Source organism: Macrobrachium nipponense, chromosome 12 (genome assembly GCF_015104395.2).
Source record: "Macrobrachium nipponense isolate FS-2020 chromosome 12, ASM1510439v2, whole genome shotgun sequence".
NCBI lineage: Eukaryota > Metazoa > Arthropoda > Malacostraca > Decapoda > Palaemonidae > Macrobrachium > Macrobrachium nipponense.
The window spans coordinates 69,789,029-69,808,045 of record NC_087205.1 but is presented as its reverse complement, the minus strand read 5'-3'; the positions used below and the strand labels follow the sequence as shown (position 1 = coordinate 69,808,045).

The following is a 19,017-nucleotide window of genomic DNA, read 5'->3' as shown; positions in this document are numbered from 1 at the left end:
AGAGGGTTTTGGAAAAAAAAAATTATGTTTTAAAGACTGTGCAAAATGAAAAAAGTGACTCATTTTCATCTAGTAATGCAACCCTCATACTACATGCTGTGCACAAGAGAGAGAAAAAAAAAAAGTGTTCACTTCTCTTTGAAGTGTACATATTCATATAGTATACAGTAAATATTTTGTTACAAAATACAGGAAAATATGCTAGTTAACTGCCTTTTGCATAAAGTTTTAATTTTAAAGTGTGATGGTATTTCTATCAGTATATCAAATATTTATGCTTATGCAATATTGACAAAGGGAAGGGCACGGCGTTGCCATTTTACTTCCATAGAATGTTATTTTTTACTTTATCCAACTGAGCTTTGGCTTTATTAATCGAGAAAATCAACTTAATAATGTAAATATAAAATTTATAAAACAAAGAAATTACCTTCACCAAACATCCGAGAAGCTGATGCAGGATCCAAAGTGCCAACACTCTCGATTCGAAGGAACCCTAGTTCTCCAGTACCTGTAACAGAAGAAAACCACCATAGAAAAGCTGTACAGTCCACTTTCTCCTCATATGAAATGGCAGAAAAACTAATACAGCTACAGAAAAGAATACCTTAGTTCAGCTGAATCTACATTAACTCCTAAATTTATAGTGGTAAGTGTGAATGCTATTAAGATATTGATAGGTGTCTTGATGTAGCATTGCTCTGTAAGCTGTGATGATGACAACTGCAAACTATTTTTCATTGACTGTAATTTTGTACCACCTAAAATTTCCACTTAAGCTTATAGTAGTATAAATTTCATACTAGAAATTAATAGTTTATCTCAACTCATACGAAGGTTACCTTGCTATAGAAATGTAATATAGGCAGTCCTTGGTTAACAGTGGGTGTTTCGTTCCCAGCTGATGATGGAGCAAAATAACATTATTGATTGCTATCACGATTCAGAAATTTGGATAAATATATAGAGTGGTACCTCGGATCATGAACAGTCCTGTTCAAGAACAAATCGGGTTACGAACCTTATGTTAAAAAAAAATTTTGTTCCAGTTTGCAAACCATGCTTCAAGCCAAGAACAAACAAACATCCCCAAAAAGGGTTCATTGGAAGCACCGAACATTTCATAAAAAGATTTTTACTATTAATCAGTCTTTTTAATGTTAATTATTTTGCTCTTTTATTAAAGAAATATATTGAAAAAGGAATATCATATTACTTGTTGTGTAAATGCACACAGCCAGAAATAGCTGATTTGCTAAGAACAAACAAATCCAATAACAACAGTGGTTTACTTGCATTTCTACCAACGTATGATAGTAAACAATTACTGTAGTTAATGTTACAAATGATGTTAAGTAGAATAGGACTGATACATTTTTATATTACTATATCCTTACTTGTTATGGAGAAAAGATTGTTTGTTTGTTTGTATGGTGTTTTTACGTTACATGGAACCAGTGGTTATCCAGTAACGGGACCAATGGCTTTACGTGACTTCCGAACCACGTCGAAAGTTAACTTCTATCGCCAGAAATACATATCTCTCACACCTCAATGGAATTCCCGAGAGTTGAACTCGCTGCCAGCGAGGTGGCAGGGTAAGACCATACCGATCACGCCACTGAGGCGCTTGGCATAAAAATGTTCGTTATTAAGGATGAATTGGACCTAATGCTAAAGTTAGCTGATCAACAAACTGCATGAGGATGGTGGGCTGGTGAGGCCAAAGAAAACATCCACTAAGCCAAGTGAAGTAAAGGTTTTCCTTTTAACCATTAGTGGACAGACATGCTCATATGAGTAGCAATAACAGGTTTTGGGTAGTGGACGTTGTCACTCATAGTGAGAATTAATATTACGCACCACCAATTTGGGGGAATCAGATCAGAAAGAGGTGCCAGTACTTCTATAGCCCATAAATTCAGTAATGGCAACTTTTAGACTGGCTAAACTCCACTGGAGAGTTCATGAGATATTTAGTTGGGTTCTTGACTTCCAGGGAAGATGTAGTGCCTCTCTGTCTCAGAAGATGTCTTTTTGTAAATTTGCTAATAAATATACCAAAGGGTTTCTGTTGGGTTTAGTTATTATCTTTTATGATAGTATGTGAGTTATAAATGTAATTTTGCAAAAGAAAGTGCAAAGAAATATTATAAAAAATATGTATATATATAAAAAAGTTATTCAATTTTATAACAAATATGCTCAGAATTTGTTACTAAATTTTATTTATCTATTTTGATAATTATAATTTTATAAAATAAAAGAAATATATTTATTAGGAAAATCACGTATAATGTAAAATTTATCATTTTCTTGTAAAGTTTTAAATAGTTATTTTTAACTCCTTGTGGGAGTTAGGAGAATTTTTTAAAAATTTGTGTCTTACACCATATGCATTTGCATATCTTACGCCATCCATTAAGGGTTAAAGAGGGAAAAAATTGAGTATATCTTAGTTTTACCAGACCATGAGCTGATTAACAGCTCTCCTAGGGCTGGCCAGAATGATTAGATATTTTCACGTGGCTAGGAACCAATTGGTTACTTAGCAACGAGACCTACAGCTTCTTGTGGGATCTGAACAGCATTGAGAAATTAATATTAATCACCAGAAATAAATTCCTCTGATTTTGCACTGGCAGAAGTTCCTTGGACGCATGGATTTCGTGCTTGGCTACCAATCCGGTGGTCCAAAGTTTTATTCTTGGCTTGGCCAATGCAGAATCAGAGGAATTTATTTCTGGTAATAGAAATTCATTTCTCAATATAATGTGGTCGGATTCCACAATAAGCTGTAGATCCTGTTGCTAGATAACCAATTGGTTCCTAGCCACGTAAAAATATCTAATCCTTCGGGCCAGCCCTAGGAGAGCTGCTAATCAGCTCAGTGGTCTGGGAGAGCTATTAATCAGCTCAGTGGTCTGGTAAAACTAAGATATACTTAACTTTGCACTGGCAGAGCAGGGAATCAAACCCAGACCCTGAGATCAGTAGCTGAACATGTAACTGACTCGTCCAGCGAGAAAGTGCAAAAATTCACTCTCACCTATTGAGTGATCCTTCCTGGTATGTACTGCCACCAGAAGGTCCTAGTAGCAAGACTTGTCAGGGGATCTTAATAAGGAAAAATGACTGCATCATTGAGTACCAGTGATCCTATGCCAGTGTTACAAACCGAAAGAGGGGTCCGCTTCAGGTTCGATATTATTATAAACAAAAAGAATTCAACACCAACAGCTGAAAATGGGGATACGAATATAGAAAGAAACACTAACACAACTAAGGTTTATTTACAAGCTTACTAACAAAGATAAATGCAGAATGGTGTCTCCTATTTACATAAAAAAGATAAAATCTTACACTGCATGAACTGGGAGAACAGTGAGGTAATGAAAGTACTTGCCGACCAGTTGTGCAACTTGAAGCGATGGCTTCACAATAGGAGAACTCTAATTGTAGACGCCTTCTTGCCTCTGTATTGCAGAAAATAATGTCTACTCTTGATACTTGAAGGGCAGGAACTCCCCAAAACCTCTAGCAGAACGTTTCTTCTCTGAATTCTTGCTCAATGTCGAAATAACTCGGTCGTCCACTCCTGAAAACGACTTGACCAGAATTCGACCAATTCTCGGGCGCCTTTTTCTCTCTGATCCTTCGTCCTTCTTCTCTTATCTCACTCCGATGATCTCTGCTGCTGATCTTTCACTGATAATCTGATCTGTGGCTCTTACTGATGATCTCTGCTCCCTCCTACTTCGTCAGTTGTATTTATAAGGCATCCTGGGGGCGGGGCCTACGGCAAACGTCACAGACTCCCGAGATTACCGGAATGATTTAGAAGTTTCTCGACGAAGTATTGCATCACAAGTTGCAGCGTTTCTCAAGACACTTCGGTGCCTGTTGCATTCCCCAACACGCCCGACAATTCCAGAACAATCATGAGAACAGGCACCTCCAACACTTGTGCGAATGCCTCCTTGCTGCAGAATTTCTCAAAGATGCGCTTTCCTTTCCTTTATCTTTCTTTGCTATACAGCAATTACCATTACAGCCAGTCAAAACCACAGATCCAGTCCAGAACTAGGGACAATTACTACCTCCAATCAATCTTCTGAATATAGAAAGTCCCCAGTTAACAGCAGGGGTTCCATTCCCAGCCAATGCTGCTAACCGAAAATCAGCGATAACAGCACTAATAATCAGCTTAAAGGTACCATTAAGGAGATTGGTGCTAAAACCCAGTTAACAGTGTTGCTAGATAAGCGCCATAAAAATTAATAGGTGTTAACCGATGCTGCCATTCTATGTGTACCTTCAAGCTCCCCAAACTCAACACCAGGATTTCCTAACAATTAATTTAATGATAAAAGAAAAGGGATGGTTACTCTATTTTGTCGAGAGAAATCATCTCCACAGCAAAGATAGGACTGAGGGCTCTATAATTTTCATTAAAAAAATTACAATGCCTTTTAATGATGTAAGTTACATCTCCACTGTACTACACTGACAACCTTCTCTAGCAAAAGGTTTAAAGGAAATTAAAAGATGCATTAACTGCACAAACTTTGTGCAGCTTCAACTTCAAAAGGGATAAGAGCTTAGGATTCACCTGTGAACTGACTTAATTCAGTAATGTAAAAAAGGGACATGGAATTCTTGGACATAAGAGCGTCTGGCCTCCCTACACTAGAGTAAATTCCTAACTCCTCCTCTTGGAGGTTCAAGTCCATCTATGTAAACCCTTTAAGCTCTGTTTATTGCCTACTAAAGCAGTGAAACTGGGAACTGCTGATAAAGGAGAAACTTATAGCTATGTATCTAGTCATGAAAATGAAATAATAGTGAACATTTCTCTTAAGAAAAATTCTGTGAATAGGCCAATTTTCCATGAATAATGTGGCTAAACATTCCACAGATAAATCTGCAAATAGGTGAAGTCACAAATCCAGAAAGACAAATAGGCAGGGGTCGACTGTATAGAACTTGCTCTCCTCTATATTCCAAATCCTTGGCATTTTGATATTGCCAAGAATGACTGGCCCAGCTTTTGCCAAACGTATATACATTTAAAAGCTGAAGGAACGTTGTACCCTTATTGGAACTCCTCGACTTTTTTATTCTTTTTCATATAAAAATCTATTCCTTTAAACCTTAAACGCCTATTGGACGTATTTTACGTCGACATTTTTTGTCTCTCGGGTGCCGATTGGACGTATTTTACGTCAACTTACAAAAGTTTTTAAAAAAATTCGCGGAAAAATACTTATAGGCCTACCAGCCGAAAACTTTTGAATCACGCGCCTTGGGGGATGCTGGGAGTTCATGGATCAAGGTGTTGTTTTGTTTACAATCGTTACGCAAGCGCGAATTTCTTTCTTATCACACTAAAAAGTATCAGTGACACATCTCAGAAATTATTTCGTCACTTTGACAAAATTTTTGCACCATTTTAAATTTGCCATTACATGGAGTATTATATATGAAAATGTGCGCAATTTCATGTAGAATACAACAAAAAAATATTCATGTTTGTAGCTTTTATCAGTTTTGAAATATTTTCATATAAATAACGATAAGTGCCAAAATTTCAACCTTCGGTCAACTTTGACTACCGAAATGGTCGAAAAACGCAATTGTAAGCTAAAACTCTTATATTCTAGTAATATTCAATCATTTACCTTCATTTTGCAACAAATTGGAAGTCTCTAGCACAATATTTTTATTTATGGTGAATTTATGAGAAAAAAATTTTCCTTGCGTACGCGCGGTAACTCTTCCGAAAACGTCATACATGCGATTGTCGTAATGTTTGCACCATTTTAAATTAGCCGTTACATTAACTTTTATATATGAAAATGTGCACAATTTTATTTGAATACAACAAAAAATAATTGAAGGTTGTAGCTTTTCTCATTTTCGAAATATTTGAATGTAAATCCCGATAAGTAGAAAAAAAACCACGTTTGGTCAACTTTGACTCTACCGAAATGGTAAAAAAATGCAGTTTTAAGCTAAAACTCTTACAGTCTAGTAATATTCAGTCATCTATATTCATTTTGAAATAAATTCAAAGTCTCTAGCACAATATTTAGATTTATGATGAGTTTTTAAAAAAACTTATCTTCCCTCCGCGTGCGGATTCTCCGCTGCAAATCTCCGAAATGCGTACGTCGCATTCTCGGAATATTTGCTCCGTTTCATATTAGACGTTTCATAGAGTTTTATATATGAAAATGTGTGCAATTTCATGTAGAATACGACAAAAAAATAATTGAAGGTTGTAACTTTTCTCATTTTCAAAATATTTGCATATAAAAAAATATATTAAAAAAATTCGACATTCTGTCAACTTTAACTCGTTTGAAATGGTCGAAAACTGTAATTGTAAGCTAAAACTCTTACAGTATAGTAATATTCAATCATTTATCTTCATTTTGAAACAAATTGGAAGTCTCTAGAACAATATTTAGATTTATGGTGAATTTTTGAAAAAAAACTTTTTTACGTCCGCGCGTTACGAATTCATGCATCATTTTGTGATAATATTTTCTCTGTGTTGCTTTGATTGTTTTACAATGTGTTATATACCAAAATGATCGCAATTTAGTGTACAATACAACGAAAAAAATTAACTCGTTAGCTTTAACCGTTTTGCTCACAGAGCGATTTGAATACAATTCTATATGAAATTTTGTTTTCGCGCTATCATATATCGCATTATTTATATATGATAATGATATTTTTTTTTCCTTTCTGATGGTTGCATACTAAACTTCAGGCAATGACAAAAAAATGAGCTAAAAATGAACTCTTAATCTTGAAAACTAAGCGTGCTGTGAGTTCTTGAAAAAATAAAATTTTCCACTTCGGCGCTCACTCTGAGACCCCCTCGGCATACGGGAGACGATTTGTATTATACCCCTTCAGCGTTTAAGGGTTAACTACTTAAAAGTGCCCAATACCTAAACCATCGATTCTTTTGCAGTTGGCTTAAACATCCCATTCAGTAATCCCGTTCAAAATTTCCTCTTAGAACCAAATATCTTGAAATCTACTTGTAAGTACGAATAATCTATATAAAACAAATATTTGATTTTTTTAAGCTTATGTACTTAAAGGAAGCAAAAAACACTTAAAACATAAATTGACCACAAGTAGTATTCACAAAAGATCCAAAGAATTAGTTATTATACTAAAAGAATAATAGAAATCATCAAACCACCATTCTCTTGTAGAGAGAATAATGAATTTCTTACCATCATCCTCAACTTCTGATACCGAAGACAGCTCATGTGTTTCACTATTCTGATGTTCACCCAAATGATCCAGAAGTTGATTGAAGTTTGAGATGGTGACCTTGCACAAAAATGGACACACCAAGAAATTCATCTGAAAAGCGATAGAATATCAATGTCAAAATAAACATTTTCAAGATTTAAACATTCGTCATCAAAACTAAAACATTTATGAACCAAGCATATTTGTAATATTCAATATATGCAAACAATTAATACATTAATCATTTATGAGAGAGAAAACCTACATTTGGATGGTTCTGTTGCATGTGAGATGAATACAAAGACCTTGACTTGGTGACAAAATGACATCCACTGTTAATACATTTGAAAGCACCATGCATAGTAATAATATGCTTGAGCACAAAAGAGTGTACATCACTGCTATACTCGCATTCCGGTACACCACAAACGAAGTTGGTAGACACCAGCATCCTTCCTTGTTGTAGCTACAACAGAAACAAAAAATGAATAACGTCTATCTTTCCCTATTAAACCTTATATATATATTAAATCTTTCAATGTTAGCCATAACAGTCATGATCTGCAGTGACAGATTTTCTTCACCTAAATTACTTCTCCAATTGCTCATTGCTCAGTCATTACTTGCATATCTAATTCTGTTCCATTCTAGACACCCAAATGGACAGCCATATTTTGAGTACCGTATATACTCGAGTAACGTGCAATCTCGCATATCATGCGACCCTCAAATTTTCACCAATAAACAGTGGTTTTGTCATGTATCTCATGTATCATGCGAGTTCCTTTTCCGAGAGCGTCAGTTCATAAGGTTGGTGGTTTAGCATGCTAATGGCCGAGTCATTCAGATGTGTGCTGCTGCTAGTCAAGTTACGGTAATTTTCTTACTAATCTCGAGAATTGAATAGATAATCTCAAGATTAAAAAAGAATCCCAAGATAATAAAATAATTGTAAAAATAACACGCCTTTGAGTCCTCTCTCTCTCTCTCTCTCTCTCTCTCTCTCTCTCTCTCTCTCTCTCTCTCTCTCAACGGGTATCAGTAAATGTGTAGACATTGTGTGCGTGTTTAAAAAAATGTGCAGTACACACACATTCCGATGTTTCGGTTTTTGGAATTTTTCAGATTTCGGAAATGTGAGGTCAGATGCATAATCAAACAAACATCACTACTGCAGCAAAAACATTTTTTCCCTTTATGTTTTTCATTATTGTTATTCATTAATTACAGTTTATTTAAATAAATATTAATATAATACTGTTAAATGAATGTGAGATAACTAAGATCACATATAACAAAATAGTGGGACAATTAATATCATATGTTCACTAATAGCTATTATTTTCAAAACAAACATTCCGTAAAACACAAAAAATATATGTACATGACAATCAAAATATAATAATGTTTTGCAGTTCAACCTGTGAATTTTAACAATAAGTATGACTATATAATATATTTCACCATATCGATCTTGAAGTTGAAGAGTCGTAAAATTTTGAGGATGGTCCGGGAAAAGGATTTGTACTTCGTGATTACGTATCGCTACAACACCATGTTGTATTTTCATACCACTATATTGATGACGCATCGCTACGACACAACTGGTATTTTTCATACCACTATACATTAAAGTTAAAATGATCATATTATATTATTGTTTTCACGAAGAAATAATTATTATATAAAGAAAATTATCTAGTAATTTTTGCCATCAGCAGTCAGAAAATCACGAACATGGTAACGTTCAAAACTAGTGCCATCCACGGCATATGTCTATAAATAGAACAGAAGCAGAGGGCAGTCATTGGATAACAGATCTCCATGGCTACCAACCAACCAATCAGGTGTTAGTTATACTACTCTGTGAATTTCTTAGAATGAACGTTTACACACGCGAAGCTAACGATGATGTGTGTGTTTTGCATACAACACGTAGTTTTAGTTTTTATTAGTGTAAGTATTTTACTGATTACATGAAGAATAGAATAATTCCTTCTCATTACTTTGAATGCAAAATGGTTTGAAGATTCTTCCGCAAAAAGAAAAGAAAAACAATTACTTTAGAAGATGATACCTATTTACTAACGCGGTTGACATAGCTTCAAAACAAAATTCAGCTCTTTAATCTCTGGAAAAGTGTTAATCTTTCTGTCTGCTGGTCACAACCTTTATATCCCCGGCGACTAACAACAACAAAATTTGTTTGTTTGTTTTATCTTCCAAGATGTAGGTATTTATTACCTGTAGGTACAGCACATTTTTTTTAACAGTATGCCCATACACACACACACACAAGTTGCGCGTGTGCTAATACCTATTGGTTTCAGAGACTCAAGTTAACACTTACAGTATAGTTGAGAGGGGAGAGAGTTCATCCTAGATGGCCTTGGTTCATCTCTTTAATCTCCCGAGGAATGTCAAGATTTGTTCCCTGCTCTTTGTAAATTTAGTCCATGCGACTGACAGCAACAAAATTCATATTTTTTTCTTCTTCCAGATATGAATTACCCGTACTGCACATTTTTAACAAGCATGAACACACTGCAATATACTCTCTATCTCTCTCTCTCTCTCTCTCAGAAAAGATACCGTCAATTCAATTTATCAGTATCTTTTTCTGATAGACAGACAGAGTAAATATTTAGAACTCCAAGGCTTGGCATATGTCAGTTATTTTATTATCTTGGGATTTTTGGTTAATCTTGGGATTTTTCATGGTGAACTCTTGAGATTAGTAAGAAAAATGCGATTATTTGAGTAGCAGCAGCTGCAGCGCACACCCAAATGAATCGGGTAAGCCTAGCACGCCAAACAATAGTATTTACAAAATGAGCTGTTTGTTTGTTTGTATGGTGTTTTAACACAAAATGAGCTGAGCTCTCTGGCTGGGCTGTTTTGGTCCTCCCACGTGTTTTATCGCATATCTGCCAAATTTATAACAACAACAGAGATAAAACCATTTCTCCCATTACAGATATCAAATATTATCTTTTCCGTTACGCAGAATTCTAAATAAATTACGTAAGATCACGATTGATAAAGTTTTTTTTATGTAATAACAAGAAACGGAGTCAGATTTTCTATCACCATGGCATCTCATTTCGGTGCTGTTGCGAATATTTCAACCAGTTCCACGTGCGTTTAAATCCATACTGACTGTACAGTCTGGAGGCAGTTCTCCCTCTACACATATCTTGATTTCTTAATATCGTAGGTATAGAATAAATTGGTGAGCAAGGAAATATGAAATAAAGCATAAAAGAGTAAGTTTGACGAGTGAGAAAATAAACAATCGTATACAAACAGATTCTCTCTCTCTCTCTCTGACAAAATAATAGATAGGAAACAATGACTGAATATTGCTTGAATGCAATATCACAGCCGCGGATAGACATCAACTTCACAGCCGAGAAAGAGCATTCGTATACAAAACAATTAGGTATGGAAAATGCAAAATGCGGGCCTATGTTGTCTCATAAAAAAAGCTCTCGCTCGGACAGGTTGAGGATTTAGGAGAGAGAGAGAGAGAGCGAGCAGGGCCGAATAGGAAGGAGATTAAAGTACCTGGGAATGAAAACCCCTTATAATCTTATAATTATAGCCTCGGGGTTTGTCTCAAGGACATTCAAAGGTCTGTCAAACACGGGCAGTTGTTGTTATTGTAAAATTAGCATAAGGGCAGATCTTTAAAAGCCACGCCAGAGAGCTCGCCACGGTGACAAGACTCACACTTATCTAGAACTACAAGAAGTGAACAAAGGGCAGATCTTTAAAAGCCACGCCAGAGAGCTCGCCACAGTGACAAGACTATACCTTCCATATGAAGATGAAATTTAAAACACTGAAACTAAATTAGTCCACAATAGACAACAGCAAAGTAATCCACACTCACACTTATCTAGAACTACAAGAAGTGAACAAAGGGCAGATCTTTAAAAGCCACGCCAGAGAGCTCGCCACGGTGACAAGACTATACCTTCCATATGAAGATGAAATGATCAAAGATCTGGAAGATGACGAATATGACTGCCTTGATGGCGAAGAATTCAGAGCAGTACTTGATGATACGGACACGGAGAGTGACTTTGGAGGATTTAAGTTTATTAATTTTATGCATTTTTTTTACTTTAACCCCTTCTTTACTGGGTGGGTGAGCAGAATGTAAACATTGCGTTCGCTGCCGAACTGAATCTCTCGGTAGTGACTCCAGTTTGGAGGGGTGCCGATCGTAAAAATATTTGCCAAAAATACACTAATCAAGACAGGCTAATGAAATTATCAGGTATTATTAGCACTATAATGATGCATATTCTCTGTGAGTTTTATCATCCTACAGGGAAAATAAATGATTTTATGAAAAAAAATGTGAAACTCAGTGTCCCTTGTACAAGGGACACTGGTGGTCGGTGAGAAAACTGCAGTCTTGAATAAAAATTCAGTCTTACAGAATGTTGGTATATCCACCTGGAACATACACATAAAGTATTATCAAAATAGAACAGTAAATAAGAATGTAATAACAAAAAAAAGAGCAACAACTAAAGCGAAAGCCCCGCCAATAAATATGGAAATCGCAAATTTTATTAGTATATCTCTCAAAAATTGGTCCATGTTGTTTTCTACGTTTTCTAAGATTAGTTTCATCACAGAAAACAACTTTATGGGTATCTAAACTAATTTTTCAAGTTTCTTGTCCTCAGAAAAAATTGCTTTTTTGCTTTTTCTCTGGTTTGGTTTTTTATATAAAGTTACTATAAGGCTTTATTTTTACCTTCATTTATCTGGTGTTCATATCTTTTATTTGTAAAATGTAATAAGTGAATAAATAAATAAATAAATTCAGTAAATGATGATGCAACTGGTTTTATACTTGGGTAGAAGTTATTACATGTTTACGCTTGTCTGGTTTTGTGATTTTTTGTTGAGACGCAGTTCATCTGTCACCTACACACTACTATAAGCAGTAATAATATTTTTTTGGGTTCATCATACGTCTGGCATCGTGTCATACTGTTTATTTTGCTCCAAACTCTTCAAACCGAAATTACAGAATGATTGGAAGTCCCTATCTGAAAAGAGGAGTTTTGGTGGTACTTACGTACCACCTTTATGCACCCGGGGCGGTGTAGTAGACTTGAATGGTGGTACCCGCCTACCTCCAAACAAACTTTCGGTAATGAAGAGGTTAATAAATTTTCACTTAACTGCATATCCTAAAATAAAAATAATAGTTCAAGTAACAAATGTTTCTTTTACCGAGTAAAACAAAAAGTAAAAATTCCTTCGGTATTGTGCCTTAATCAACTGATTTGGAAATTATAGATGGTTAGTCTAGAACAGTTAAACATGCTGTATAAACCAAAATAATGCAAATGGCGCACGTTCGCTCTTTTGTATTTTAAAATACAATAGTAATATGAGAATGCATACAATATTATTGGATATAGTGAAGTACAAGTAAAGCATAACTTTTTAAAAGATCTACTGTTTTCCTCCGGTAGTAACTATCGCAATCGGCCGATTTGGGAAAGCATAGACGGTACGCTAATTTTATACTGCGTGTATGATGCGACCTCTTTAAAATTAGCTTCAAAATTAGGTTTCAAAAGTCGCATGATATGCGAGTATATACGGTAATATTATTGAAAAGCTTCTAATACTCAACTGCCAGTCATTCAAGAACTAGAATAGAATTTGAACCAAAATTATGAAAATTACATAAAAATCACCTACCGATACAAATGAAGATTGACGATCACCAAAATGAAATGAAGGCTGTTTCTGTCGTCTAGATGACGTTTGCATACGTGACTGTAATTAAATATACTTTAGTACACAAAGTCCCCTTTCTGGCTAATTAGGATTTAGATTAAGATCAGCAAGAGAGTAATTGATAATCTTCTGACGACAGTGCAGTTGTTAAAAGTGTGTTTTAGCTAAATTTAAAACACTGAAACTAAATTAGTCCACAATAGACAACAGCAAAGTAATCCACACTCACACTTATCTAGAACTACAAGAAGTGAACAAAGGAAAGAAATTACCATCAAGTTTTAATCAAATGCTTATTATACAAATCCATTAACCACATAAAGCCCTCATATGAGGATAAAATATACCCAGACACATTTCCTCTGAAATGTGACCGTATCCATTAAGCCTATTAACCATTAATAGGTAGCAATTATACACTTCAGTATTTTGCATACAAAGCATATGTATTTTGTGACCCAGAGGGAAAAAAGGGACAAGTTGTGTACAAGAACACTAAAAATAGCAGAAAGACAGTCTTCATATTAAGGTATCATAGACAAACTCCTAAACGTAGTTTGTATTGGAACTACGGCAAGATTGCATCTTTGCAGCTGAATTGTCCTACAAGGGAGACCTTCCTAAAGTAATGGAAGTCTTCTAAGATACACTTTGATGTAGAAACCTCAAATGCCCACCAAAAAAGTACTAGTACTATTTGGGAGGGGGATGATCTGTAGTCTGTGATTATTCTGTAGTCTGTGATGATAAAATAATTCAAGAAAGTAGATGGATGATGTCTGCAATCACTCAAGTAGACATTTAGTGGATTGATTTCCCTTGCACCACACCAACAAAACATCTCCTTCATTTTGACTGGCCAAGTTGTGGGTCTGAAGTAACAGGCAATGGCTGGAGCAAAATCTTTCCAAATAATCAAATTTCAAGACCTTCCTCAATACAGTATTCTCAAAACATACAGGCAGAAATTTGAAGTATGTTCAATACATGTACAGTACAGTATTTGATTAAATCATGTGCTCACTTACTGCCCCTCAAATTATTTACTGGCCAATAGAAACTTGTCTAAGTGATATAAGTTTGTAGCATGTTCAGTGCAGTACTTGTTTAAACCAGGTACTCCCTTACAGCCCCTGAAATCATTGATTTTGTCTGTTTTAGGACCAAGCCTAACATCATACAAACTGGGTACCATTCTATGTGAGGCCATTTCGGCGCTACTAGCGTCATGGACGGGAAGGTGTGGATTGCACTCGATTAAACACCTGCCTGATCACTCTGTCTGCTACAACAAGACGAAGATACTTCCTGGACAACAGATGGATTGGGATCTGGAAGTATGCATCTTTTAGGTCAATCGTCACCATGTAATCCAGAGGACGAGTGGCCTGTCTGACTGTGCTGGGGGTCTCCATCCTGAACGGGGTTTGCTGAAAGAACTCGTTCAGGGCTGAGAGGTCAATGACCGGTCTCCAGCCTCCAGACGCCTTCTTTACAAGAAAGTGTCGACTGCAGAAGCCTAGAGACTCGTCAAGGACCTCCTCGAGAACATCCTTCCCCAGCATGTCCTGGGCGAGATCATTCGTTGATCCCTTATGATAGGATGATGACGTCTTTGGGGGTCGAATCAGAGGAAGGGGAGAGTTTATGAACTGGACGTGATACCCGTGTCGACGGACAGTCAGCGTTCAATCCACCGCCTCGTGGCACTGCCAACTCATCCATCTGGCTTGCAGGCATCCCCCCACAGGTGGCAGAGTGGGGGGAGTGCCCTCCTCACTGGTTGCAGCGGACTCTCTTCCTCTTGCCACGTTTACCTCGACCTCGACCACCCCTGGTCGAAAAGGGCTGCTGACCTGACCTCTCAGCTGCCGAGTGGTGGAGGCAGTGGGTGAGGGATCAGCGCTGGCAGGAGGGTGAGAAACCCTCCTAGACAGAGAGCCAGCCAGGGCGACGCCAAGCAGAAACTGCAGGAGGTTGGGGCCAACAGAAGGATGCTGCGCGGTGCAGCAAAGAATCCTGGCTCACTCTCCTGAAGTTTTCATTCACCTCATTTACATCCGCAGATGGGAAGAGGGTGGATCCCTGAAGCGAGGCATTCCTCAGGTCGGTCACATCATGAGGGTCCACAGCTCGATCAAGCCTTGATGAGACGGCGTTCCTACGCTTCAGCACAAGGTTGGCAAGCTGGTGGACTAAGAACTCCATAGCCTTACTCCCTGACAAAACAAGCTGCTTGCAACGCAGTCATCATGGTTTGTTCGAGCTGCGACATCTTCGGGGAAGAGAGCGTCGAGGTTCTGTGTTGCAGTGTCTGGAGTGAAACTCCAGGTGCCAATGATGTTATCGTCGGATTTATCGGCAAGGGTGAAAACTCAGCCTCTTGGGCCACATAGTACTTCCTCTGTTTTCGAGTAGCTTAGAGGACCGAGATGCCCGCAGTGAGTCATTCCTCGCTGAAACTTGTCTATCGACCTTAGTCAGAACCTCCCTTGTCAGGGATGACAAGGGAAGCTCAAACCGGGACCAAGCACCCCAAAGGGGCGCGACAAAGAAAGTCGACACTGCTGTACAGCCTTTTGGAACAGTAGTTGGAGCTTCTCCTAGGCCGTTTACCTTCCGGATGAGACCAATGATCTCACAGAAGGTGGTTTCAGCTGCTGCATCTTCTGAAACAGCTGGAGCAGCTGGTTCTGGAAGGTAGCCAGCTGAATCGTCGGTTACCTTGTGAAAATCATCCTCCCTCTGCATTGATGCACCCGGGCGTGAATGAGAGGGGTCCAGTCTTGAAGAAGAAGGCCGAGTCTCTTGTTGTTCATGAAGGGCGGCAGAAGGTCCGGGAGCTGAGGCCCCCAGAGCCACAGGAGCCCTTGGTCTCGCGATTCTTCGCTCCCTTCCACAGGTCCTCATGCCCCCATCGGACAGCCCCTTGCGAGAAGGGGGAAGGTGGAGTTGAAGGACGCCTATCTGCTTCTGGTGAAGCTGGAGGGGAGAGGGGAGATGGAGCCCTCCCCACAAGCACTGTTGGAGCCCTGTCAGGAGGATCTCCGCTGGGTTCGAACTCGATGGGTGAGATATATTTCTCTACAAGGGAACGAGCCCATGGAGATCGAGAACCTCGAGACGTTGGAGGTCTGGACTCGTGACGAGGAGTCACAGGATGCCTTTGCTTCCAGAGCGCCTCTCACCTGATGTTAAGCACTTGTGGCAGCTTAAGGATAGTAAATCCCCTTAACTGCTCTCCCAACTTCCAAAGAAGAATCGGAAAGGGGGCTGGAAGGTCATATGAAGGAGAAGGAGCCCACTTGTGGCCTTGCTCTCGAGGGAGAGTTGGGGAACGATGACCTCTGATCAAAGGTGAAAGCATATAAGGCTGCCTTTTGGAAGGCTGGGTTGCAGCTTTATGAGGATACCAAGGTGGAGATGGGACCTCCGGAGGAGGAGCAGACGATGGAAGTTCCGAGGACGGGTAATCCGACTCAGACGTGTTTGTTTTCTTTGTCGAAACATTGCAAAAAACAGGTGCGTGTGTATCTGCAGGAGCAAGAGCACATGTCAGTGCGGGTGCGCACATTGGTTCTGAACACGCGTAAGCGCATGCAGGCGAATGGAGTGCAAATTTGTACACGGGGTGATACTGAAGACTGAGAGCGCCTGCTGGAGTGTTTAGAAAAACGCTCCAGTGACAAGTGTTGGCGCGCACAGGCAGTACAGTAGGGCCTCTTTAATCACGGGGGATAGGGCCCAGAACCCCCCGTGATAAGTAAATACCCGTGTTATCCTGGTACCCCCCCTGAAAATTGCTTTAAACCGCCTACTTTAATAATTAACCCACCCAAGACCACTATTTCAATGTTTATAACTGCCTTTAGTTCAAGCACCAAATATTTCTTCAACTATCACCTTAAACTAAATTCAAGACAGTTTCAAAGTTATTCTTTCCAATCTTCAATTTCCCCTGCATCAGATCAGCAAACAAAATTATAATTACCTAACAATTCCTTCCTATTTTCATGATTTGGCTGCTGCACCGAACTAAAAGTACATAGTATATCTATTTCGTGAATGAACATATTTATGATAAAAAAACATGATTTACTGTAATGATTACAGCACCCAACTATAATATTAATGTATAAACAGCAAAATACAGCAATAAAAATCTAGTTTTGTCTTTTGTTTACGTTTAGAATCAGCTGATGGACGTTTATTACCGAAAGAATTATTTTGGAAAACAATTTAGTTGCTAAAAGAAACGAATTTATTAATGGAATTAATATTATTATTATTATTAACTTTGTACATAATAGTTTATGATATTATGATACAGTAATTCATATTTCATGAGAGAGAGAGAGAGAGAGAGGAGAGAGAGAGAGAGAGAGAGAGAGACGAGAGAGAGAGAGAGAGAGAGAGAGAGAGAGAGAGAGAGCAGCTTGTGACGAGAGTAACTTGAATAGCTTGAGATAGCAGCTTAGGACGAGAATAGCTTGAGAGAGCAGCTTGGGCCTAGAGTATTGTTGACTATCTTAGCTCGAGAATAACAATGAAATTTGTATTTTTAAATATTTTACGATGATAAGAAATGAAACATGGATAGTGAATGATAATTATGATACAGTAATTCATATTTCATTGAGAGAGAGAGAGAGAGAGAGAGAGAGAGAGACGAGAGAGAGAGAGAGAGAGAGCAGAGAAGAGTGAGAGAGAGAGAGCAGCTTGTGATGAGAGTAGCTTGAGATAGCCGCTTAGAACGAGAGTAGCTTGAGAGAGCAGCTTGGGACGAGTACTGTTGACTATCTTAGCTGGAGAATAACAATGAAATTTGTATTTTAAATATTTTATGATGATAAGAAATGAAACATAGATAGTGATAAGATATTCTCTTGTATACTGTTATGTGATAATCATTCAGTCAACTATAAAAGTTGTATTGAAGCACAGTTTCGTAAATCACAGAAAGAATAAAAATATGGCAACACATATTTTTATTCTTTCGGGGACCATCTTGTTCTTTTATTACGATAATAATAGATCAGTATTATAGTTTTTTTTCTGTAAGTGATGAGAGAGAGAGAGAGAGAGAGAGCGAGAGGAGAGAGAGAGAGGGAGAGAGACGAGAGAGAGAGAGAGAGAGAGAGAGAGAGAGAGATTTTGCTATTTACATTCATAGTATTTGAAAATTTGTGAATGAGTTTTATTCTAAAAATGCATTTAGTAATGAAAAGAAGAAGAAAACAGTAATCAGCGAATCTTGCTCTATGATAAAATTGGTGATTTAGTTAATTTTCCGGAATATACGTAACATTTGGGCTTCACAAAAAAGTAAGTAAAGTGATTTATGACAGAGTTTAGAGGATACTTACGTAAAAATACATCGGTACTTTGTAGAATGGTGACGTCACGGTGGTCATATGTATTTTTTTCGTGAATGAATATACATTTATGATAAAAAATAGTTACTGTACTGCTTAGAGAACCATATTGTAATATTAATGTAATCACATCAAAATGAAGTAATCATTGTTCATTGTATACTGTAAACATGTAAAGTGTATTTTTGTCTTTTGAAAAATGGATTCCCCAAGGAATTATTCCTTGAAAAGGCTTTTTATTATGAAGATATGCCAATAATATATAAGATTTGCATTTTATTATGAATATATGACAATAATATATAAGGTAAAAAATGTTATTGTTATAATACAATTAAGTTTGTTCATACTTACCTGGCAGATATATATATAGCTGTATTCTCCGAAGTCCGACAGAATTTAAAAATTCGCGGCACACGCAGTGGGCGGCCAGGTGGTAGTACCCATTCCCGCCGCTGGGAGGCGGATATCAGGAACTATTCCCATTTTCTATTCATATTTTATCAGTGCCACTGTCTCCTGAGGGGAGGTGGGTGGGCACTTTAATTATATATATCTGCCAGGTAAGTATGAACAAACTTAATTG

The 19,017-nt window shown here is 37.6% G+C and overlaps 1 protein-coding gene across 3 annotated transcripts in view; it reads right to left on the bottom strand.

The window, feature by feature from the left end:
- The window catches only part of LOC135224588 (uncharacterized), a 368,063-nt gene that overhangs the window by 224,544 nt on the left and 124,502 nt on the right, over positions 1 to 19,017 (bottom strand). For 2 of the 3 annotated variants that reach the window (XM_064263722.1, XM_064263724.1), the window contains exons 7-10: positions 13,018 to 13,095; positions 7,547 to 7,747; positions 7,260 to 7,392; positions 431 to 511 (exon numbers count right to left, since the gene is read on the bottom strand). In XM_064263722.1, the coding sequence (XP_064119792.1) occupies positions 431 to 511; positions 7,260 to 7,392; positions 7,547 to 7,747; positions 13,018 to 13,095 (493 nt within the window). The remainder of the gene's footprint in view (positions 1 to 430; positions 512 to 7,259; positions 7,393 to 7,546; positions 7,748 to 13,017; positions 13,096 to 19,017) is intronic. The other variant, XM_064263723.1, reaches the window with a different exon arrangement.